At 37.4% G+C, this 25,967-nt stretch overlaps 1 protein-coding gene across 1 annotated transcript in view; it reads left to right on the forward strand.

Annotated features, from left to right (window-relative positions):
* The first annotated feature begins 1,287 nt into the window (after positions 1 to 1,287).
* Positions 1,288 to 25,967, forward strand: part of RSBN1 (round spermatid basic protein 1) — a 47,051-nt gene continuing 22,371 nt past the window's right edge. The window contains exons 1-2 of the mRNA XM_019457886.2: positions 1,288 to 2,038; positions 12,731 to 13,404. Coding sequence (XP_019313431.1) covers positions 1,333 to 2,038; positions 12,731 to 13,404 — 1,380 coding nt within the window. The 5' untranslated portion in view covers positions 1,288 to 1,332. The remainder of the gene's footprint in view (positions 2,039 to 12,730; positions 13,405 to 25,967) is intronic.

The raw sequence follows: 25,967 nt of genomic DNA on the forward strand, positions 1-25,967 counted from the left end.
TCTGTCTCACAACACTGAGATCAGGACCTGAGAGGAAATCAAGAGTCCCACGCTTAACCAATTGAGCTATCCAGGGCCCCTAAAAATTCTTCTACAAAATATTTTAAGAAAATCTGATTTTTCAAATCTAATTTTATGTAACAAGTAAGTTAGTGGGTAATTATTCTTACAAAAGATTCCCGAGTTCCCCTCATGATTGAACTTTTTTTTGGAACTTAGAAAAGTTTAACTTTCAGAACCTAAAATACTCAAACAGCATTTGTTCTTTAATGTCTTTCATTACAAAGCCAGATGATAGCGCAAATTGGATGAAATGTTAACTGTCTGTTGAAGTACATCGTACGCAATAGGTGCACAATAAACTGTTTTGTCTTTAAGCTAACTTTACTGCAGTGTTCATTTAGCTGAATCCTCCAGGCACTACTGGCATTTCTGAGTACTTCATTGTAATCAATTATTTCCAAATATCTTTATCAAGGACCAAATATAGGAAGAGAATCTTAGGGAAAATCTAAAGCGCCGATGAAGTTGTGGATGAATTTCTGGGCAGCAACATTGGTGCACAGTGACGATTTTTGGATAGGTCTGTGGTAGACACATTTCTCAAATTTATGCAACCTTATACGTGGGACATGAAAAAAAAATCTTCAAAAAGTTTAAAAACATGGGTTTTCCACCTAGGGACGGATTCAAAATAAATGACGGCCTCTACCTTTCCAGGCATTAGAGGAGATGTGGCTCTAAGGCGAGGTGCGGCGGCGCTCACCAGGCTCCCGGGCAGTTCTCGCACCTGCCTTGTTACGCGGGTACCTGTAACCATGGCAATGCCCACGAAGAGGTTAAAACATGTCTTCACTGCAGCCCGATTAGATTCTAAACCCAAATCGCCCTCGTTTTACGTATGACCAAGTTCCCCTTTCCTCTTCATTTCGTCGCTTGTCCAAAGATAAGAGGCCGGGGATTCCTCACAAAGGTTTTGAGAGGAATGAATATGAAATTGATAAGTACCTATGGAGCCCACCGACTCCGTGTATAATGACCAAGGGGGCACACACAGATGATAATGGGAACGCGCAGACTTGAAAGCCACTAACATTGTTTGGGCCGTTAAGGCGGTTGGCGGCAACTCTCCGCCCAGCGGCGGTTGCGTCGCAGCCCGAAGCGTGACTCGGCGCACGCTCTCTTTCCGCTCCTCCACTCCCAGAGCCAGGGACGCGGCGGGAGCGCGGGGGAACTACCGCTCCCATGAGGCTCTGCGAGGCCCTGGGTGCTTTAAAATAGAGCTCACTCGGAGAGGCCTGCGGAGAAGCGCTGGGAACTGCCGCTTCCGGCATGTTCAGCTCGGGAGGAAGAACGGCCGAGAAGTGGAGGGCGGGGAAGAGACTCCAATGCCCAGCGGGCCGTGCGCGGGCGGCGCTTGCGCGATACGCGGACGGGGGGGCGGTCGGGCCATTTAAATGTGTGTTTGTGGGTGAAATGGCTGCGCAGGTCGGAGCGGTGCGCGTAGTACGGGCGGTGGCGGCGCAGGAGGAGCCGGACAAAGAAGGGAAGGAGAAACCCCATGCTGGGGTCTCGCCGCGGGGAGTGAAGCGGCAGCGCCGAGCGAGCAGTGGGGGTTCTCAGGAGAAGCGGGGGCGGCCGAGCCAGGACCCCCCTCTCGCTCCCCCTCACCGGCGGCGTCGCAGCCGCCAACATCCCGGGCCGCTGCCGCCAACGAATGCAGCCCCAACCGTCCCAGGCCCTGTTGAGCCTCTGCTCCTGCCGCCTCCGCCGCCACCTTCGCTGGCACCCGCCGGGCCCGCTGTCGCTGCCCCGCTCCCGGCCCCAGGCACATCGGCCCTCTTCACCTTCTCTCCTTTGACGGTGAGCGCGGCCGGGCCCAAGCATAAGGGCCACAAGGAGCGGCACAAGCACCATCACCACCGCGGCTCCGATGGTGACCCCAGCTCCTGCGTTCCGGGCGATCTCAAGCACAAGGACAAGCAGGAAAACGGGGAGAGAACTGGAGGGGTGCCTCTGATCAAGGCCCCCAAGAGAGGTGAGAGCAGGCGAACTACCCCGAGCTCGGGTTCTAGGTCTCCCTTAGGTCCGATATCCCGCCCCTTTAGCACTGAAAGACGCCAAACCCCTGCTTACCTCCTGCTGCTCTACTCCCTTAAGCCCACTGGGGTGGACCCTGGATTTCAAACCGTTGACACAGCGTGACCTACTTGAGGCTTCTCGTTTCGAGGCCGAGCTGTCAGTTACTAACCCCCTTACCCGGCTCTCCCCTCCCCACCCCCGCCCTTCACCCCCAGCCTTTACCAACGTTTGTTTTCAAATTCGCCAGGGTTTCCGCGCCGCGCCGTCCTTGGCGTGGGATTAGTAGCTGGGGTATTAAAAACTGCTTTTCTAAAGTAAAGGCTTGTCGCTAAAATCCTTTCTTCTTGTTTTCTTTCGTGGAAATCTTTAATATAAACTCTCCTCGGCTCCAAAATATTCACGGGTATGGTGTGGGGCTTTAATGAGTTTGAATTCTTACACAGGTTCCTCGACTCAGGTTGCTTTAGTTTCTGCAAGGTAAAATATCAAACGTAGTTTATAGTGGTTCTTTTTTATCCGGAGGTGAAATAATTTTTAATTTTATATTAATACTTCTCGATAGAGAGGGATGGGGAAGGTTTTCTGTCTCTTATGATCCTAGGAAATAGGACCAACCGTGCCTCTGAAAAGTGAGAAAAGTGAGAAACGTGCTGTAATGGATCGTTGGAAGAATTCCCGTTGCGATTTATTCTTTCTGGCACACAAAAAAATTGACAATTTATTTAATTCCAAGAGGCCACACTAAAGTCAAGAATACCGAACCCAGGAAATGTAGGACTACCTAATTAAATGTGGAATCTAGAGAAATTAGGTTTACTAATATTGGTGTCTTCGTGTTCCCAAGTACATGGAACATTTATTTGTATTCTCCGCAGAAAGGAGGGGGTATGAAGTTTGAGTATACCGTGTGTTTGTATATGATTTCATATAGTTTGTTAGTTGTATTTCCTCAAGAAGATTTTAAGATGCTTATATAGTCGCATTGGGCCAGATGGGGTATTACATGTTAATGAACAAGTCTTTCAATGTAAAGTTTTCTGAGTCTTGGATTTCTTCCACGTACTTGGTCTTGACTCAAGTTTTTTGTGGTTCTACGTACAAATAGTGCAGTGTTTTGCAAATAATTGCTCAAAAAATACTTACTGAATTAAATCTTTCTAACTTTGGTGGTATCCAGGTGTTATTATCAGGAATAAAACTTGTGCCAAGCTGACAGGAGTGCCAGTTTCCACCACCAATATGTGATGATCTTGTTCTCTTTTATTTCTCACCTCATTTCTTCTATGTGTGTGTTTTAACCACACAGATTTGGAGGGAATCTTAGAGATCATCCGATTTAAATTTGTATTGTGGAAGAGGAAACTGTGGCCCAAAGTAGTGAGGCGACTTGTCTAATTAAGTTACAGTTAATTAGTACCAAGTACAAACATTAAAAATTTTTTTCTTTTAATGAATCATTGGCACCACAGGAAGTAGAACCCAGATCTCTTGAATCCCAGTTGAAGTGTCTTCCCCTCGCTGCATGTTGTTCCTTTCTTTTTTTATGCTATTTACTTTTCCCCTTTCCTTGCTTACTCCTTCCCTTTGCCTTGGAATCAGAGTGACAGTAGCCAGCACCATCAAAAGTTTCTGACCTAGCCCCTTTTTATGGAGGGATGGTGGTAATTACATGTATAATAAACAACAGGGCGCTTCTCTGAGGACTCACAGGCCCTGTGTTCTTTAAAAAACAGACAAAAACAAACCTTTAACTCAGTGTTGTCTGACAGAACTTTCTCTAGTGATGGAAATGTTCTGTATTTGTGCTTGCTGTACAGTATGGTAGCCACTGGGCATATGCGGCTCTTGAAACAAATTTTGAAGGCTTTTATGTGGCTGGTATGATTGAGGAATCTCATTTTAAATTTTATTTAATTCTGATTAACTTATTGGACAATGCAGCTTGAAGCATTTGTAGTTTGCCAATATGTGAAGAGGTGGGTTAAGGTTAAGATCGGGTAATTTAAACATCTTACCTTTTTATTGTTAATTGAAACAGTAGGCATATTAGTTTCAGGTGTACAACACGAAACTTTCCCTGTTTGTATATATTGCAGAAGGATCACCATAATAAGTCTAGTTTAAACATTTTAACTTTCTAAAAAAAATGTTTGTTTATTTTTGAGAGAAAGTGCCATGCAAGGGCACAGGGAGGGGCATAGAGAGAGGGAGAGAGAATTCCAAGCAGGCTCCTCCCTGTCTGGGCAGAGCCTGGCTTGGGGCTTGAACTCAGGAACGGTAAGATCATGACCTGAGCTGAAATCAAGAGTGGGATGCTTAACCAACTGAGCCACCCAGACGCCCCTAAACGTTTTAACTTTTGAATGAGGGACTGTTGGATTATATATTCTGCAGGGAAAGGGCTGCGTGGCCATATACACTGGAATGTAGGAAAAAGTATATCTTGTAGCCTTCTAGATACAAGATATACACTGGCATTTTAAAAGTTCTGAGAACCTTACAGAAAACAAACTGATTTACCCTTGTTTAATCCAGGCTTTTGCACACACTTTGATCGATACCTTTTTTTTTTTTTTTTTTTTTTTTTTGGCTGAACATCTTTATATTTGTTACAGTGGTGTGGAGGAGGCATGCCTCTGGAGTCAATCTAAGTTTAACTTGTGGCTCTATTACTTACTGTTTGATCCTGGGCAAATTACTTTAACCTCTTTCAGCTTCCTGTCTGTACAAAGGGGTTGTAGTACTTCTTTTTACAAGGTTATGTAGATTAACTGGGGCAATATGTGGAAAGTACTTAAAACAGTATCTGGCTGATATTAGACACTTTTAAAACTGCCTTTTATCATATTTGGTTCTTGAAACAAGTCTAAGATTAATAAGAAGAGTGGCTAGACCCTGGCTAGTCACAGAGCTAGGTCTTCCCTCCCTTATTCTCAGATTTTCAGAAACTCTCCTAACTTTTTATTTTGAGGTAATTATATATTCACCAGAAATTGCAAAAATAGTACAGAGAAGTTTTTACCCTTCATTAGTTTTTCCAAATGGTTATGTGTTACATAACTATTGTATAATATCAACACCGGGAAATTGACAGTGGTGCAATGGTGTGTGTATAATTGTGCCATTTTATCACCTGTAGATTAGTTTAACCATTACTGCAATCAAGATCCACAACTATTCCATCACCACAAAGATTCCCCCCTTGTAATCTCTTAAAAGTCTTAGACACCTTCTATGTTTCTCTCCCTTCCCTAACTCCTAGCAACCACCAGTCTGTTCTCAATAATTTCATCATTTTGAGAATGTTATAAAGGGAATAATACAGTGTGTGATCTTTTGAAGCTCCCCCCCCCCCCCCCCCACACACTTAGCATGGTGTTTTTCAGATCCATTCAAGCTTTATGTATCAATAGCTCACTCCTTTTCATTGCCCAGTCGTATTCTATGTTATGGATATACCACAGTTTAACCATTCACCTACTAAGGTGACATTTTGATTGTTTCCAGTTTGTGTATTAGAATAAAGCTTCTGTGAATGTTCACATTCAGGTTTTTGTGTGAATGTAAATTTTCATTTCTCGGGGAATGCAATTGCTAGGTCATGTAGTAAATGTATGTTTAGTTTAGTTTTTTTTTTTTTAAGCTATTACCAAACTATTTTCTAAAATATCTGTACAATTTTACATTCCTACCAGCAGCGTATGAAAATTCCACTTTGTTCACATCCTTGCCAGTATCTGGTATTGTTACTATTTTTCTTTTATTTATTCTAATAGATGTGTAGTAATACTTCATCATGGACTTAAGCTGCATTTCCCTAGTGGCTAGTGATATTTAACATCTTTTTTTGTCATCATTTGCTGGCCATATATCTTCATTAGTAAGATGTCTTTTGTCTTTTGCTCATTTTCTAATTGAATTGTTTTTTACAGAATTTTTTTGAGAATTCTTTGTATATTACATGTATGAGTCCTTTGTCAGATATATGGTTTGCAAATATTTCCTCCCACTTTCGTTGCTTGTCTTTCCCTCCTTTAACAGGGAGGTTAGTAGTTAGAGCTAAAGTAAATTTTGTGAGGTCTAATTTACTGATTTTTTTTTTTTTCCCTTTTATGGATCATGCTTTTGGTGTCATGTCTTGGTCTCAGGACTCAGGTCTCAAAGATTTTCTTCTATTTTTTTTTCCTCTTCCAATTGTAATTTTTAATGTGCATCTCTGATTCATTTAAGTTAGTTTTGTGTAAGGTGTGAGGTGTTTAGGTCCAGGTTCATTTTTTTTGCCTGTGGATATCGAATTTTTCCAGCACCTTTGTTGAATAGAAGACTATTCTTCTATTGGATGGCTTTTACACATTTTTAAAATATCAGTTCTACTACCTGTTTTTGTATGACTTGTCAAATAAAGATGGTTTTTACATTTTATTTTTTATTTATTTTTTAAATGTTTATTCATTTTGAGAGAGTGCGAGAGCGAGCCCACACACAAAAGGGGCAGAGAGAGAAGGAGACAGAATCCTAAGCAGGCTCCGAGCTGTCAGCACGGAGTCTGACATGGGGCTCAAACCCATGAACCAGAAGATCGTGATCTGAGCCACATCAAGAGTCGCTTGCTTAACTGACTGAGTCACCCGGATGCCCCTGGTTTTTACGTTTAAAATGGTTGAAGAAAATCCCTGATGTGAAAATCATGAGAAATTTAAATTCAGTGTCCAGAAATAAAGTTTTTTTGTGACATTACTCCACTCATTCAAATGTATCATCTGTGGTAGTTTTTGCACTACAGTTTGCCAATCTCAGAGATAGATCATTCAGCTGAAAGACGTTCCTTCACACCAGCCCAACTGTACTGAATCCAACTTCATGTATAAGTTAATCACAAATTTCAGATTCCAGATGTTTGGAGTTGCTTATATATAGTTGAAACAACAATTTCTCATCTCTAAGATGGGAACTAAAGTGAGATTTGAAGAGGTGAAGTGACATGCTTAAGATTTTCCAGTTAGTAAGTGATAGAACTGAATCTAGGACCCCCTTTTTTGTTTTGTTTTTGTTTAAGTTTTTTATTTTAGAGGGCATGTAAGCAGAAGAGAGGGGCGGAGGGAGAGAGAGATTCTCAAGCAGGCATCATGCTGAGCTCGGAGCCCTGTTGGGCTCGATCCCACAACTCTGGGACCATGACCTGAGCTGAAGTTAAGAGTGGACCCTTAACTGAGCCTCCCAGGTGCCCCTAGGACCCTTTTTTTTTTTTTTTTTGATTTGTGATCCACTTCGCTTTTCACTAAGCCCATTTGGGTTGTTAAGTTAATAAAGAGATATTAAAATGTTTTTTTATTTCTTGTAAACAACAGGTTCAAGTTTCGGTTCAACTGATAATTATCTTGGTATTTTGAAACCTGAATTTTTTTTCTTCTTTTATCGCTCATAAAACATAGAACAAACTTGCTCAAAGATTATTTTAAATTCTTGCTTAGTAAATTTATGATTTTAATATTTCAGTGTTTTGTTAAAAAAAAAAAAAAGGCAAGGGGGGAGTCCATCCCCCTGGCTCTTTTCTTTAGTGTCATTAAATGACAGTATTGCTCTTTTGTATTCACTTGTGAGTCAGCCTTCCTTTCTCACGTTTTTTTCATCTTTGACCAACTGCCCAATTTCTATCACAGGGAGTGTCCCCAAGTCAGACAACTAATTGAAATTTTCTGTGATGTCAGAAAGCTGTTGGCAGGAATTTAAAATCCAAGTTCTGTTTGGTGATAGGAGTGAGGAATTATTTGGGGATTGATTATACAGAGAAGTAAAATAAATAGATAGTCTCATTTATCACAGCAACAACTTCAGGGACTGATATCTTCCTTACCCACCTAGAGAGGGGATGGGGAAAGTCTATAAGGCATGACATTTTTGCATAACATAAATAATGCCATCTTTGTGATCATGCAGAATTATCATGTAATGGGCACTCAGTAAAATATTTGTTGAATGACATAATGCTCCCTTTATTGGAGATTCTTTTAAGTCCTTGTCCTTCTCAAGTTCCATTAATTGTAACCAGGTAATTTTAGTTGATCATCTCACAGGAGGTGTTGTAGAGAGGGGTTGATTGAGAAGGCAGAAAGGAAGAGTGTAGTGTAGTAGTGTATGGGAAAAGTTTGAGTTTTGGAATCCGACAAGATGAGCGTTTGAATGTTGGTTGTCACCCACTAGTTCTGGGACCTACGGTAACAGAACATCTTATATCAAGCTGTTTTCTTCTCCATAAAATGGACTTAATATCTACTTCACTGATTTTGTGTGAGGATTAAAATGAGATCGCATATATGATACCTAATAGATCCTTGGTGAATAATTATTTTCTTCCCTCTTTCAGAGGTTTTTGTCCTTTTATTGGGTTCTCTTAGAATACACTACATTGTATTGTAGGTCTGTAATTTCTACCTCTAATTTTGATATCCCAGAGATAATTGCCAATTATTTCAAGGAATGTTATCAAATATCATTGGGAAAATGATAATAATGATGGTGACACTTACTGTGTTTTCAGTAGTGTGATGATGGTTTTATATTTATTGTCTTTTTTAATCCTTACAATAGCTCTGTGAGGTAGATACTAGAATTAACATCTTAAGATGAGAAAATTGAAGTTTAAAGAGACTTAAGAGCTTGTCCAGAGCCCTTAAGCAGTAAGCACTAGGGCTGGGACATTAAGCTAGGTCTCTAACTGTAAAGCACCTGCTCTTTTAGCACTGTGTACTGCCTCTGTCGTTCAACTATTTTGGGGTAATAATAGTTAACATGTATTGAGTATTTGTTATGTTCTAGGACTATTCTAAGTACTTTACGTCCTTTGTTTCATTTTCTGTGCACACTGATTTTATGAGGAGGTACTGTTACTTTCCCCCATTTTACCAATGAGGAACAAGGTGCAAAGAAATTAAGTTGCAAAAGGTAATATTTTGAGCGGAAGGTCTAGGGGCGGGGATTCAAATCCAGCCAGCCACTCTTAAGCAGCATAATGTAAAGGGATGGGGGTGGTGGTGGTAAAGTAAGGCAGTGTTATAAACATACAATGATCTTTTTAGTCAGGTTTTTATATGAAATGGGAAGGACCCCTAATAAGACAACAAAGTTTATTTTCAGAAAACTTTAGCCTTTTTCTTTATTATGAGTAATAAAATCTAAAAAATTGTACTTGTTTTGAAAATGTATATCCACCATGATTTTTAAGAATTGAGGATATTACATTTTTTTTCAGTTCTAGGTATAATTCAAGGATAAGAATGGTGATAGTAGTTTAAGTTTTGTAATATTTGGAAAGCTAAGTATTTTTGCATTAATGAACTTTTTCAATAGTGATGTTAAATGAGGCTATTTGATAGTTGATAATTTTAGCACCTATGAGGATTTTATTGATAGTGTCATGTATTAATCTAGTTATAGTTATAATGACATTTTTTAAGGCAGCAGTTTGTCTCTCAGATAAATGTATCTTCCTTTGTAGACTTACATACTTCTCTTTATATTTACTCTCATAGTCTGATATATGAAAGCTTTCCTTAATCACAGATAATAGAGTAGCTTGGCTCTTTTCCTGTAAAAGAACTGTTGATAAATTTGAGTTTTTGCACTAGAGGGGAATACTCAAAATGTTATTTCCTGAATATGTTCTCTGTTGGAAAGCTAAAGCAATCAACTCAGGAATGGAAAGATTGTGAAAACTTTAGACATTGGTACTTTTTAAAATTGAGATATAACTGACATGTAACATTGTGTAAGGTGTACAGCATATTGATTTGATACATTTATATTGCAAAGACATTGAATTTTAATGTTTTTATTTCAAGGCAGGACAACCTTGACATTCTTACAGCGCAGCAAGGGCTGTCTTACTCTAATAACCTTTAACAACTTTGTATATGTATGTCATTTTCAATTAGTTGTCATCACAATTATTCAAAAGTAAATTTTGTTTATTCATTGAAATTCATTACCTAGTATGACACAAGTAGGCTCCCATTTCTCTATAAGCAAAGGTGAGCTCTCTATATGCAGCCTTAGATTAAGAATAAAACTTTGAAAAACAGGATTAGTGAGGAGAAGGATTGAAATTTATTTCATATTTAAACTTTTATTATGTTGAAATATGAGATTACAATTTAAAGTCCTTTTCATTTCCTTGTACAGTGGTTTTTTTGATGGGCTATGTTGAAATGTGTTTGGAATAAAACCCACAGAGACTTGGCCATGTTAGAAATACCATTGGTAAGCTGATAGTAATATAGAAAATGTGTTACAATCAAGGCAGCACCTTCTTGGTGTTAATTTCAGTGGCAGATCTAGGTCACAATTCATTTCCTGCATACCAAATACCTCCTCTGAAGCTTAAAATAACAGGATCTATTCAAAGATATTTTCTTTTCTTTCTTTTCTTTTCTTTTCTTTTTTTTCCCCATGAAATTGCTAAAACATTTAGCAGAGGGTAATTAGAGGACTCTTTGAAAATTGGTCTAACCTTTATATTTAATGGCATTAACATTTAGTTGCTTGGGAGAATTGCCTAAATTACGAATTTTTAATGCGGGAAAAGTGTTTAGATTAATTTTATTTGTAAGAAATAGAAATGACTAAGTGTTTTAACAAATTGTCAAATATTTAGTTGTCTATAGAGTAAAAGATGGACTGCTTTTTCTCTTGGCAATTTAAGCAATCCGATTACATGTATAATTTTGGTATATGATCTCAGTTTCATTACAAGTGATGTTTGCAAATAAAGGGTTTTCTTTTTGTTTAAAAACAGATATTAAACAGAATGCAAGTCATTTGGTATCTATACACTAAAGTTTTTGACTTATATTTTCTTTAGAAGTTTTTATAACTTGTAATAGTTGGCGATTTGGAATAATTTTGTATAGAGTACTGCAACTATCATATTTGCATATTATACCAAATAAATTATTTACTGTAAATTTTGTTGAACTTTTTCTTCCCAGGTGTAGCGATAGGATTAATTGGAGTATCTGTCTTAACACTGAATTACTTGAATTGTGTCAGAAATACTGTTGTTGGGTGGACAAATTCTATAGTAAATACCACATCGAGCTTGAAAGGTTGGTCAGGACTATTTAATCCTAAAGATTTCTTGCTAGCGTCTAGTAAATGAGAGATGCTATTTTATTTTGGCTTTGTCAATCCATGATGATCCCTTAAAAATTAAAGATGAATTTTTAGTTATAAAAGTAATATATGTTTATGGTAGGAAATTAGAAAATACAGATAAGCAAAAAAGACAGATATTTATAATTCTTCCAGTCTAGAGAACTACCATTAACACTTTGGTATGTATTTCTTCAGATATTCTTCTGTGTTGTATATGTGCAAAACATACAGATTTTTTTCCTGTCTTTATGTCCTTTGCCTCTCCCTGGTATATTTTCCCCTAGAAAACATGCCTGGCTTGTTTTATTACTTAGGACTCACCCTAAATGTCACCTCCCAAAGAGAAGTTTCCTCTGCATCTAGAGTAGCTTACTGACACTTTGTTTTTCTTGTCAAACTAGATTGTAAAGTTGAAGAGAGTGGAGATTAGATTGTGTCTGTCTTAGCACCATATCCCCAGTGCCCAGAAATGTCCCTGGCACTTAGTGGGTACTTAATACATGTGTGTATGTTTACTATAAACATGGAGTCAGATTATACACATGTTAGATGCTCTGGAAAGAAAGGTAAGATCTATATTTCTTAGATTGTTTATAGTCTAGAGGAGAGGTAGAAGATTAGATATGTGATAACACAGAATGTGGTTAAGAGCTGTGATAGGGAAGTACAGCGCTAACGAAGCACTTGGTAGGAGTAGCTGTCCAGATTGGGTAGAGATGAATTTGTTAGAGAATGCTTCCTGGAAGATTGGCAGTGTAAGCATTTTATAACCTTGTAATCCATCAGTTATTTCATCTATAATGTAACTTATAATGGGTGGGTAGTATTTTGTCAGTATGTAATTACCAGAGTTTAATCCATATCCTAGTACTTAGAATAGACATTTAGGGGAGTCCCTAAATAACTGTCATGGATATTTTTGTGTATCTTCAGTTATTTTCTCAGGTAATTTTTCCTTGGGAGTGGAATTTCTGGGTCTGAGAATTAAAACATTTTCAAGGCTTTTGGTGTATATACCCATTTTGGTGGGTGCCAAATTGCCCTTCGTGAAATTTGTCCTGGTTTATCCTTCCAGCAACAGTATATGAAAATGCCGAAAAAAGAAAAGTTTATGCCAGTTTGGTAGGCAGAATGGTGTCTTACAGCTTAATTTGCCTTTGTTTGATTTGCCTGTATGTGTCATGGCAAAATATGACAGGCTTCAGTTTAGATTTACAGTGGTTACTGAACGGATATTCCATATAGTATGGCGTATGTGAAATTACTTGGATATTTCCTTTACTTTTGATCGCAAGTCAAATTATATGCTTACATTCCCATTATCTACTTTTTAGCATAGTTTTCAACCCAGAATATAATTGTATTTTAAGATCTTTGTCTCATTCATTTTACAAACATGGCAAATTCAGAGAAACAGAATAGGCCATTTAATTTGAGATCAAGTTTGTATGTTAACACTAGGCCTAGCAACTAACTTCTTTTTAATTATTGTGGCCAGAAACACCAGATGAAAATGGTAAAACCCAGAGAGCTGATGATTTTGTCTTGAAGAAAATAAAGAAGAAAAAGAAAAAGAAACACCGAGAAGATATGCGAGGAAGACGCCTTAAAATGTACAATAAGGAAGTACAAACCGTCTGTGCTGGCCTGACCCGCATCAGTAAGGAAATCCTCACCCAAGGACAAATAAATAGCACTTCAGGAGTAAATAAGGAGTCCTTCAGGTATCTGAAAGATGAACAGCTGTGCCGATTAAATTTGGGCATGCAAGAATATCGGGTACCCCAGGGAGTACAAACACCTTTTATGACTCACCAGGAACATTCTATTCGTAGAAATTTCTTAAAAACAGGTACTAAATTTAGCAACTTTATTCATGAGGAACACCAGTCCAATGGTGGTGCACTTGTCCTTCATGCTTACATGGATGAACTCTCATTTTTGTCTCCAATGGAGATGGAGAGATTTTCTGAGGAGTTTCTTGCTTTGACATTCAGTGAAAATGAGAAAAATGCTGCTTACTATGCTTTAGCAATAGTGCATGGAGCGGCTGCTTATCTCCCAGACTTCCTGGACTACTTTGCTTTTAATTTCCCCAACACTCCTGTGAAAATGGAGATTCTGGGCAAGAAAGATATCGAAACAACCACCATTTCAAATTTTCACACTCAGGTAAGATAAAATCACTGTTAAATTATTTAGTAAATACAGTATCTTGACAGTATTAACCTCATTCTGTTTTGTTTGCACATAACAGCACACTTGATAAAAATTCGTGGTGGTAAAGGGGATTCACATTGTTAGTTTATTGCTTTCATCGAAAAGTCTTAATTGCTGAAGTTCTTGGGGATGTGGCTTGTTACTGGGTCTAAGAAATGCTTTATATATGTTGTACATCATTATGAGTCTTTATGGAAAACCAGCTTGAATTTGTGAATCCAGTCTTTCACAAACCAGGTAACGTTAGCGTGGAGGATGTGATTTAGATCTGGTAGCATCTAGGTAACTGTAGTTAAGATTGGCTTACGGCACGATACAACACATGAGGGCATTGACCTATTTATTTGCCAGGTTTTTGCTGTTTTTGTTTCTCTTCTTTCAGTAACTTGTTGGCAGTCTATCCCAGAAACCTATCCCATTTATATGACTTGGAAGTGTCACTAGGAAGACCGCCATAGCCTCTGCTCCTTCTGCCTATGCACTGTTGTAGGTGAAGACATTTTCTAAAGCCTTGCTTGGGCAGCTAGGCTTAAGTCAGCAGGGAAATCTCTCCTTCCTAACAGTGGTTTTTAACTGAACATTTTTTTGAATGAAGTTATTTTAGGGTATAGAAAGAAGTAAATAACATGTCCTAGTTATTTTCTTACTTCCTTTTCTCATACGAATTGTGAATATGAATGGTCAGCTATAAGTTTGTATCATAGATGTAAATTCTATGCAAGTTTAGTGGAGAATATTTGGCTTTTTAGAGATTTATGATTATATAACCTGTTTTTTCAGGTTATCTAATAATTTGCGGCCATTCTTTTCCTTAAGACTTTTTTTTTAGGTAAATAGACTGTTGCATAATAAGACTCTCAGCTGCCTGCCTGCATTAGAGTGGTTTCAAGCCACTTGGATTTATTTGAAACCTCCTCTAACTTGAATCTTTTTAATGATTCTTCCCATCCTTGCCTCCAGTGAGGGGAGTATCCAGTTTAGATTCATGAGCTTCAGAATTTCTCTAATTGAAGTTCTCTCTGCAGTAGAGAGAGCAGGAGCAGCCAATCTGGAGAGGTCGCAAGATGGGGCTGCCCAAGATGTTGGAACACGATGTGCAATAAAGGGCTTCGTCTTGGATTTTGGCCTTGTTACCACAATCAGGTACCGAAGTGCTGACTTTTGTAGTAGATTTTCTTTTTACTTTTACTTTTTTTTTTTTTTTAAAGGAGTTTTGCCCTTTGAAGGTTAAGAATCCTATTTTTATAAATATTGTAGAGAAGGGACTGAAAACCGTTTTCCTGATATAGGCCATAATCCCCATAAGTCCCTATTTAACAAAGAAAGATACTGCTGAGAGCAGAATTAACATGCTTCATCACTTTTTTAGTTTAGAAAATGCAGCAAATTTTCTCTTACTGATAGACCAACAAGCATATTTGAGAAAGAGGCCAGAAATTTGGGTGAAAAAGTCTTGGCTTTGTAATGGTAACTTTTTAACTTTCATGTTAGTTTATAGTGGATCAAGCTTGTCAATAGTACCCAGTCTAAATAGTTAATGAAAAAAAGTATCTCTAAATATTCCCTGCTGATTTTTGTCCTCCAATTTTTTAAAAATGGAGCTGAAATTTAAATGACTGTACCAACAACTTACCTTGAGATTTACTTTGAGACTTATAAAATAACAACTTCTTAAGAACATACCAGATTATTATTAAATTAGGTATCATTAAGCACTTCAACCACATAAGAATATTGAGGACTACTGAATAAGTCTTGTGCAGTGGTAATCCTGGAACTTAATTCTATTTGTGAATTTTCAGTCATTGGAGGAGAAATATGGGGTGGGTATGGGAGATTGAAGTAGTCCATGAAACTTGAAATTTGCACCTGTCAAATCTTTGGCAGATGTTAGGATGGCAGCTAACCCAGTAGTTGAAATGAATCCAGCAGTTCATGGTTTATAGAAATCTTTTCACATTCACATGTGAATATTTGAAATGACCTATGGTATAGGTAAGCAGTTTAATCTCTGTTTTCCTCTGAAGAAACTGAGGCTTTGTTACCCAAGTCCATGTAGCTAGTAAGTAGACGTCAGGGTACTAACCTAGGCCACTTGAAAAATATGCCTATCATTTTACCATAATTCTTTATTTCAGCCGTTGGAGAAGAGACGAGTGCTTTTATTTGTCTAACACTGTAGTTAGTGAAATTAAAATATCCCAGTTTGACACAATATTCAAAAAGCTATTAATTTTTAATCAGTACCTTTAGGTTGTTGAGAATTAAGTGAATACCTTAAATATTTTGGACTTCTTTGTTTAATAAAGTCTTGAGAAGTTCTGTGAAGCCTCTTAAACTGAAGATACTTTTTTGTTATCTTAGACAGTTTTTGGAAGTTATATAGTTTAAATATGTAGCCATAATAATTATTTATGACTATTATTTCAAGATAGTTTATTCAGCAAACATTTATTGAGAGCATACCATGTACTGGACATTCTGTTCTTAAAAGGACTAATTGATGAGCTCATTCTAGTGGAGGAGACGTATAGACCAAAATTATATATAGACCAAAATTATAATACAGTTTGCTAAGTACTAGAATAGAGGTATGCATAGGGGAAACCTTGTGATACAGGGAGCACAGTTTGTGGTATTACCTAACAGACTTAAGGTGATTAGAAAAGGCATTTTAAAGCATGTGATGCTTGAGTAGAGTCTTGAAAGAAGATTAGTACTTAGCTTAATAAGGGCATTTTAAGCAAAGAGAAAAACAGCCTAGGCAAACACACAGAGGCATTAGAGAATGTGGTACTTTCAGGGAGCTTGACATGGCAAGAACACGTGTTGACCGTTGAGGGGGGGTGGTGGGAGTTAAGACAAGAGAGACAAGATCAGGATTGTGAGAAGTTTTATGTGGTATGCCTAAAGAAAGCACTTTTTTCTTTTTCTTTTTTTTTTTTTTTCAATATATGAAGTTTATTGTCAAATTGGTTTCCATACAGCACCCAGTTAGCACTTTTTTCTAAAGGTAATGGTGAATCACTGGTGAATTTTAATAGGGGAGTGCTATCGAGTTATGTTTGCCAAGATTACACAGTAATGTCTTCACATGGGATTGAGGAAGAGAATGAGATTGGAAGCTAGATGACTATGATAACCAGATCAGGAATGATTGATGTCTAAACTGATATTGACATTAGAGAGGAAGGAATGAAATTTGAGAAATAATTAGAAGATGAGATGAATTGCATTTGGTGAGGGAGGATAGAGTCTTAAATATGGTTTGGATAAGTGGGCAGATGGTGGTTCTGGTCACAAAGTTAATACAGACTTGAAAAAGCTGGTTTTTAGGGGTGGAAGCAGTTGATGAGTTCAGGTTGAGATATTTTGTGTTGGAGGTACCTGGGAAGACTAAAGGTTATAGATGTCTATTAGGTAGTTGAATATATGGATCTAAGATTGGGAGACGTGTGTAGGCTGGGGATGGAGCGGTTGGATCCATTAGCATATAGGTGATCCAGGGACAGCCTTAGAATGGAAAAGAGATGAAGCTGAGAATGAAATCCTGTGATGCACCCACATGTAAGTATGAGGAACGTGGAAAAGAGGTCAAAAAGAAGGAGCAGTAGAAGGAAGATTTAGGATACAAGTTTTCTGGGTTTCAAGAATGATGGAGAATTAAGTATCGCGAGATAAGGATGGGAAAATGTCAAGTTGCTCAATTAGGAATCTTCTTGGAAACCAGTGCTTGTCAAGACCAATGCTTTGCAAACCATGGCCTAATGTTGTAAATGATGGGGCTTTTTGCTCTGTGTATGAATTTGGCATGACCAGGGAGCTTTTTAGAACTGCAGACTCTCAGATTCCTGCCCACATCTTCTGAATCAGAATCTGCATTTTTGCAGGTGATTTATAGACCCATTAAGGTTTGGGAAGCACTACTTTAGAACTTATCTGCACTAGTTTGAGGAAGTAAAATGTAGGTTTGTTTTGTGCAAGAATAATTCTAGCTCCTGTTATTTTTATATTTTTAAATTATTGTAGTGGCAAAGTGAGGATGCACATAAAGGTGTTTTTTATTTCTTTTCATATTCTATAAAACTCATATTCTAACACCAAAGGAGGTAAGTTCATGATCACTACCTAGTGCAACACCAAACTGATCCTCAAATTTGATTACTTAACTCTCAGCAGTTGATACAGGATAACTTTGTAAATTTGTTTCTAATCTGAAGAACTACATGTGTATTGACACAGCATGGTATTTTTATAATTCTGTAGGATTATTCAGATCTAATTAAGTTTTTTTTTTTTTAAGTTTATTTTGAGAGAGAGAGCATGTGTGTGTGTGCACAGAAGAGCGAGGGAGAGAGAATCCCAGAGAGAATCCCAAGTGGGCTCTGTGCTGACACAGAACCCGACACAGGACTTGAACTCCTGAACCGTGAGATGATGACCTGAGCCAAAATCAAGAGTTGGACACTTAACAAACTGAGCCACCCAGGTGCCCCAGATCTAATTAAGTTTTCGTCACTGGCTAAATAACAATTTGATCAAAAAGTTTGTGGAATCTTTTAGTGAATGGAGAAAAATTAGTGTCCACTTAGAATATGTTTCTCCCTAAAATATATATGTTTTAGGAATAAGTATAATTTATGATTTTTTTGCTTTGGTGTTATATCTTATAATTATTGGCTTTTTAAAAAACTTAAAAAAAATTTTTTTTTAGTGTTTATTCATTTTTGAGAGACAGTGCAAGCAGGGGAGGGGCAGAGAGAGAGGGAGACACAGAATCCGAAGCAGGTTCCAGGCTCCGAGCTGTCAGCACAGAGTCCTGATGCAGGGCTCAAACCCACAAACTGTGAGATCATGACCCGAACCGAAGTTTGGACGCTCAACCGACTGAGCCACCTAGGTGCCCCTTTAAAAACTTTTTTAAGGTTTTAAACTTTGAAGTGTTTTGGTTCTGTAATAAGTATATAATCCTTGGCTCTCCTCCTTATAAAAATCCTATGGCAGTTGATAAACTGATTGAAAATTAGAATAGTCTTCTAGTCATCTTATGGACCAACAGGATTGTAGAGTAGGTGGGCGCCATTTCCAAGCGTTCATTTTATAGATGAGGAAGGTCACATTTTGATTGTGACCTTTCCCAAGGATGAATAATGGTAGATCTTCAAAGAAGAATTGTTTTTTCTTCTGTCACTGAATGGAATTAAATCCTACAGGTGAGGGTAAGCAAGTTTTATGTGTATATAAAATGCAGATTTTGATTTTGTAGGTCTGGGTGGGGCTTTATAGTCTGCAGTTCTGATGAGTTTCCAGATGTTTCTGATTTTGCTGGTCACAGACCAGCAAGGCTATAGATTGTAAATTCTGTACATGAATTGCAAGCCAAAGCAACAACAACAAAACACTAAAAATATAGTGAAGTTAAATCAGGAGTTGTTTTAAATATCGCCATCTGAGACTATTTTCATCTTAGATCAACTAAGTAATCGAAGGGTGTATATGAAGGAGGATGTGTATATGTATGTGCGGAGGAGAGAGGCACTTGATTTAAAAAGCAACGTATCTTCCATAGTAAGATTTTGTTTTATCTGGCAAATGTGCATATGTTCAGTTCTTAAAAATTTTTTTCTGTATACATACAATATTGAAGTCTATTATTGAGGATCATAGCTCTTTATTTAGGTGGTGGTAGAAGTTCTTATAAATATTACCTTTATTACTATAAAATGGTAATGTCTCTTTCCCAGAGAAAATCAACAAATGTTATTTCTCCATTGTGGGTTGTTGCAAGGCCTAAAAATGGGCTTTTTAGGTGCTCCTCATCTTTGATTACTATAGTTAACAATTTATGGTGAATTGGTAGTACTAATTAATAGAGTCAAACTAGTAGAGTGCTTTGTAGCTTGGTAAATAACTGAGAAACTCTTTACGATCTACACATCAGTGTGTTATATAAAAGGAGAAATAAATATTTTAAGTAGCTGGCTTTATAAAATAAACCAGCATAGGAATGGTAGGTTTGGTTCTTTTTTTCCCCTCTCATTCTAAGTACAGCTTATAATAAACTCATTTTGACTCACACTGCTTTTTCACTGTATGTTTTAAAGTGGGAATGCCTTTCCATTCATAGGTCACAAGGTTAGGAAGATTGCCGGCTAGCTTTTTCCTTTCTGTTTTTTAAACAATCAGCTTAAACAGGCTTCTTCCTAAAACAGGAGTTTTGTAGAGTAATTAACCCCTGCCCTCAGTGCGTGGTGGGATGATGGGGGAGGTCCATATAGTTATTTCTAGCTTGGTGTTCTTCTGAGATTTGGGTAATTTAAAAAAGTTTTTTTAAATTTTTTAAAAGTTTGTTTATTTATTTTGAGAGAGAGAGAGGGAGAGAGAGAATCCCAAGCAGGCTCCTCACCGTCAGCAGAGAGCCCAACGCAGGGCTGGAACTCCCAAACTGCGAGATTGTGACCTGAGCTGAAATCAGGAGTCAGACACTTAAAAGACTGAGCCACCCAGGCACCCCAAGTTTTGTTTTGTTTTCTTTTGTTTTTAAAGAATTTCTTTTTTTAAAATTTTTTAATGTTTATTTACTTTTGAGAGAGAGAAAGAGACAGAGCACAAGTAGGGGAGGGGCAGAGAGAGAAGGAGACACAGAATCCAGAGCAGGCTCCAGGCTCAGAGCTGTCACCACAGAGCCTGATGCGGGGCTCGACCCACGAATGGTGAGCTGAAGTTGGATGCAGAACCGACTGAGCCACCCAGACGCCCCTGAAGAATTTAATTTTTAGATCAGTTTTAGGTTCACAGCAAAATTGAGGACAAGGTACAGAGATGTCCCGTATACTCTCTGCCCCCATATATGCACAGCCTGCTCCACTGTCAACATCCACCTCCCCATCCCCGTGGTATATTAGTTAGCAGGTGTTGAACCTACATTGACTGATCATAATCACTCAAAGTCCATAGTTTACATTATAGTTAACTCTTGGTGTTGTACATTCTGTGGCTTTGGACAAATGTATGATGACATGTATCCATCATTATGTTAGCATACAGAGTATTTTTGCATCCTAAAAATCTTCTGTGCTCTGCCTCTTCATCCTTTTCCTTCTTCTCCCAACCTCTGGCAAGCACTTATCATTTATGGTCTCCATAGTTTTGCCTTTTCCAGAATGTTATATAATTGGGATCCTGGTGTGTAGCCTTTTCAGATTGGCTTTTTTCACTTGATAATATGCATTTAAGGCTCCTCCATGTCTTTTTCATGGATTGATAGCTTTTTTTTTTTTTTTTTGAATAATATTCTCCTGTCTGCATATACTATAGTGTATCCATTCACCTATTAAAGGACATGTTGGTTGCTTTCAAGTTTTGGAAATTATGAATAAAGCTGCTATCTTCCAAGTTTTTAACTGACTTATGACTGTCTTAAAAAGTATATGTATTTGGAGCACAGTTGCGCTTATGTCACTCTCAGCAATTGATAGAGGATAACTTTGTGAAGTTAAGTTTTTAATCTAAAGGACTATATAATCTATTGACAGAACAATATGTATATTCAAATATAATTGCTTAAACTTTTATAGGTATTATATAATTTTTTTTTTAATGCATGAGAAGCTAACTTTTCTTACAGGCATTTTCTCCCTTGATTACACAATCCTTCTCCCCTCCCCACTTTGCCTTCTGATTTTTACTAAAGGTTGAGTTTTCTCTGGCATTATGTCTCTTGCTTCCAAAAGTAGTCTTACTTTTTACTGTTCTTTAAAATTTTTTTTTTCAACGTTTTTTATTTATTTTTGGGACAGAGAGAGACAGAGCATGAACGGGGGAGGGGCAGAGAGAGAGGGAGACACAGAATCGGAAACAGGCTCCAGGCTCCGAGCCATCAGCCCAGAGCCTGACGCAGGGCTCGAACTCACAGACCGCGAGATCGTGACCTGGCTGAAGTCGGACACTTAACCGACTGCGCCACCCAGGCGCCCCATTTCTTACTGTTCTTTGGTCTCTATTTATCTCCCTCCAATCCTCCTACTACTCCTCTACTCAACTTGTTCTTTGCTTTCGAGTGCCATTTCCAGGCTAGAGTTTTTCAAACATGCCAGATCCTAGGAATAATCTGGAGTTGCTAGTTCCAGATACATATTTAGAATGTCAGGTTCCTCTCCTGGAAATTCTGATTCATTAGGTCTGGAGTGAGGCCTGAGATAAATACTTCAAGTGATTCAATTCCTATGAACAGGCAAGTTTAAGAAACGTTTAAACTATATACCATCTACCATTAATTACTCTGTTTTCCTTCATTTGACATGTAGATGTCATCCTTTTAGAATTTCAGAGAAATCATAAACCAAGGACTGTTAGAGATAATCTTGTCTAACCACTACATAGTGCAGATATTTTAGAAAATCATTTTGGGGTTGATAAATATTTATGAGCTTGTCTCTTCTTAAGGTTTCATAAGCCTGCCAGTGGACCATCATCGTTGTCTGGAAAGCTTGCTTATTTTCTTTGGTCCACTTGCTTACTAGTTCATGAAGACTATTCAGACTTCTTATCTGCATACATCTTTTCTGCTTTCCCTTTCCCTCCTATTAAAATAGAAGAGATATCCCGCCTTATCAAAAGCTAATCTTTCACCTGTGTTCTAGATTCGATTCCTCACTTTGCTTAGGATTGTCACAAAATATATATAATAAAATTAATATTTAACTACTTTTAAGTATGTAATTCATTGGCATTAAGTGCTTTCACAGTGGTATACAACCATCGCCATTATTCATTTCTAGAACTTATTCATCATCCCAAATAGAAACTACTCATTTGCTTAGGATGTTTACCCACCTCCACCCCCTTAAATCTTCTCCCCCTCCATTCTCATATAATGTGTGAATTATATTAGGTGAATTCTTTGTTTCCTTCATTTATAATAAAATACTAAGCTTTCTTTCTCCTGAAAAATAAATCCTTCTGAATTTGTGGCTTATTATTTCTATGCATCTTCTAATATTTTGCTATGCATGTATGAACGTATAAACTACATATAACTATTTTTTGTGATTTAACACTTAGTGTTTTGCATTGTTTTGGTTCAATATTGCTTTAGAGAATTATGTTGATACATCTAACTCTAATTCATTTTAACCACTATATTTGCTATTTTGTTGTGTGATTATATCACTATTTATTCTCCTGTTTTGTACATTTAGGTTGTTTACGGTTTTGTAATATTGTCATGTTGCAGTAAGAATATATGTAGAGGTAGGTGTCCTGTATATATCTGATGTGTTCTATACATGTATGCCCTGAAATTTGTTTGCCTTTTTCTCCCGTCCTGGGATTCCATGACTATTCTGTTGATTGAATTTAGTGACTCCAATAAGATCTCACATGTCTGAAGTCTTTATTATACCATTACATTTTTTGGTAGTTCAGATAGGTGTGGAATTCTAGGTTGGAGATCATTTTCTTGAGATTTACAAAGGCATAACTCCAATGTCTTTAAGCTTCTGGTGCTGCTATTGAGAAATCCAGTATTGTAATGATTCCTGATATTTTTAGGTGTCTTGTTTTTTTCTCTTTGGAAACATTTTAAAACCTCTTTACTGCAGAGTTTCAGAATATGGAGGATAATGTGCCATAAGATGGTTTTTATTTTTACATTGGGTTTTGTGTTTTAATTTATTGTGAACTATTTCAGACATACATAGAGGTATAAAGAATAATAAACACCTGTGCTCTTACCACTTGGCCCAGAAATAAAATGTTACCAATACAATCGAAGGCCACTTCCAACCCACATGATTTTCTGAGATTTCATTGTGTGTGAGCCTTTTTGTATTCACTCTGTTGAGTATTTAGGCCTTCTCAATATGGAAATATGTATACTTTTGTTTGGGTAAGTTTTCTTGTATTATTTTTGTTACTTTCCTTACCTCAGTCTTCGCTGTTCTTTTTTCCTGAAACTTTTATTAGTTGAACGTTAGGCCTCTTGATTGAATCTCTAAATTTTTTCTATCACTCCTTTTATTTTTCTTCATCATTTTTGTCTACTTTCTGGGGAGATTTAACTATCTTCTTTTCTGTTGATTTATTTCAGCTATGATGTTTTGAATTTAAGACCTTGTCCTTTTTTTAATTTGAATAACTTTTTGTTTCATGGATCCAGTATCGTCTTTCATCTATTCAATGGTATTAATCATGCTTGTTTTGAAATTTTCTTGTAGTTTGTTTCATCAAGTTCTTTTTTGTTTGTTTTAATCTTCTGTTTATGTTAGATATTTTCTTTAAATGTCTGGTGATCTGTTGATGTTTAAACATGAGTCAGTACAAAACTAGTTAGAAACTGTGAACACATAGGTGGGATTTGCCACTGATGACTGGGTAGAGAATCTGGCCAAATCATTATAAGAAAAGCTCCAAATGTCAGTATTTAGAGATCTTTTCTCTGGGCTTTTAATTTGTACAGCTAAGAATCCAGGGGATTACTTACCAGTGGAGTAGAGTAGTTTATACCTGTTTGCCAGAATTTTTGGAGCTGAACTATGGAAATGGGTAGGTGAGTTCATTGTTTAATATATGGAATTTAACTTAATTGTCTGTTGTCAGTATAATGGCCCTCTTCCATGCTTGTGCCTGGTATCTTTGTTTCCATAGTCTCTTTGGTTCACTTTCTCCACAAAATAAGATAAGAAAAGAATATGGGATGGGGTGAGGAGCAGGGAACATAGGTGGAGTGGAGGGATCTAACTAATTCTTTTACAAATTTTAAACCCACTTAGCTGCATGCTTTGTTTCCCACCTTCTACTTAGGCTTTCCATGATTCTTTAGCATAAACTGACTTTTTGGTTGTCTTCTATGTAGGTACTCGGTATTGAAAGTTCTCAGTCTGCTAATTCCCCTGTATACTTTTCCCCTTATAAAAAATGATGTGCTAATGTATCTGTCAGTTTTTACTTGTGTTCTCTTTGAGCTTCTGGGATTTATAGCCCTTCGCTTTTATTATCACTTCAGTGGGTTTTAATAAGGAATAGACATAAATCTTTTGTGTGCCATGTTTGAATAGCAGTCCTCTTCACCTTTTCACCTTTACCAGATTCTTCCCATTAACATCAAACCATCACACAAAAGAAAACTTAAATAGAAAGATATATTATGTTCTTAGATTAAGAAGAGCCAACATCAAAATTACGAAAAAGAAAAGCAGTGATGGAGGAGTGCTCTATCAGATACCAATACGTTCTAGAGATTTAATGATTATGGGGTGCTTGGGTGCTCGGTCTAAGCGTTCGACTCTTGATTTTGGCTCAGGTCATGATCTCACAGTTTGTGAGTTTGAGCTGCATCAGGGTCTGCGCTGCCAGTGTGGAGCCTGCTTGGGATTCTCTTTCTGCTCCTCCTCTGTGCATGTGCTTGCACGTGTGCTCTCTCTCTCTCTTTCTCTCTCAAAAAATAAACTTAAGTAAAGATTTAATGATTAAATAAGTATTAGTTTATGAACATTATTTGGTGAAACAGAAAAGTAAGTCTAGAAATAGGCCCAGGTATATACAGGCTTCTGATATATAAAAGTGACAGTATCTCAAATCATTGATGGCAGAAAGATGATCATGTTGGGACATCAGGGTATTTATCTAGAATTCATCTTAGTATCCATATCACTGGTACCAAGATAAATTCCAAATGGGATCAAAGATTTAAATGTAGAAAATGTAGACCTAAATGTAATAGAAGAAAACATGGAAGAATTCTTTCATAACTTCGGAGTTGAAAAGGTCTTTCTAACTATGACCAAAACAAAACAAAAATCACTGTAGACACAGTCAAAAGACAAGTTACGAAAAGTTGTATACAGTTCATATCACTGATAGAAGATTAAACCTTCCTAAACCATTAAGAGTTTTAGAAATAGGTAAGAGAAATAAATACTAGCAACCCAATTTAAAAATAAGCAAGCATTGTCAATGGGTAGTTCACAGAAAAAGAAATACAAAGGGCCCTTTAATCTCTCGTTTTAAAAGATCTATAGCTTCATTCCTAAGAGAGTGAAATTAACACTACTAAGATGGTAGTTCTTACCAAATTAATAAAAATCCAAAAGCTTGATAACATTCGTAATAGTGAGGTCGTAGGGCAACACATACTTTCTTATAATGCTAGGGGGAATGAAAGTTTACACACTCCTATCGAGGTTTGCATGGTCTTTCCGTTTAAAAAATTCTCTCTTGATCTTCTTTCCTCCTCTCTACCAGCCTTTTTTATTTTCACAGCCTAACTTCTTGAGTTGTTTACACTTGCTGTCCTCATTTTCTCATCTCTCCTCAGACTGCTGGGTTTTGTTTCTGCCCTCATAATTTATCTGAAAAACCTCTCGTGTTAAGGTCACCAATGGGCATTTAAAAACAAATTTTTTTTTTAAATGTTTTATTTATTTTTTAGAGGGAGACAGAGAGGAAGCAAGGGAGGGGCAGAGAGAGAAGGAGACACAGAATCCAAAGCAGGCTCCAGGCTCTGAGCTGTCAGC

This window comes from Panthera pardus, unplaced genomic scaffold (genome assembly GCF_024362965.1).
Source record: "Panthera pardus isolate Hobbes unplaced genomic scaffold, ASM2436296v1 HiC_scaffold_11, whole genome shotgun sequence".
In the NCBI taxonomy this organism is placed as follows: domain Eukaryota; kingdom Metazoa; phylum Chordata; class Mammalia; order Carnivora; family Felidae; genus Panthera; species Panthera pardus.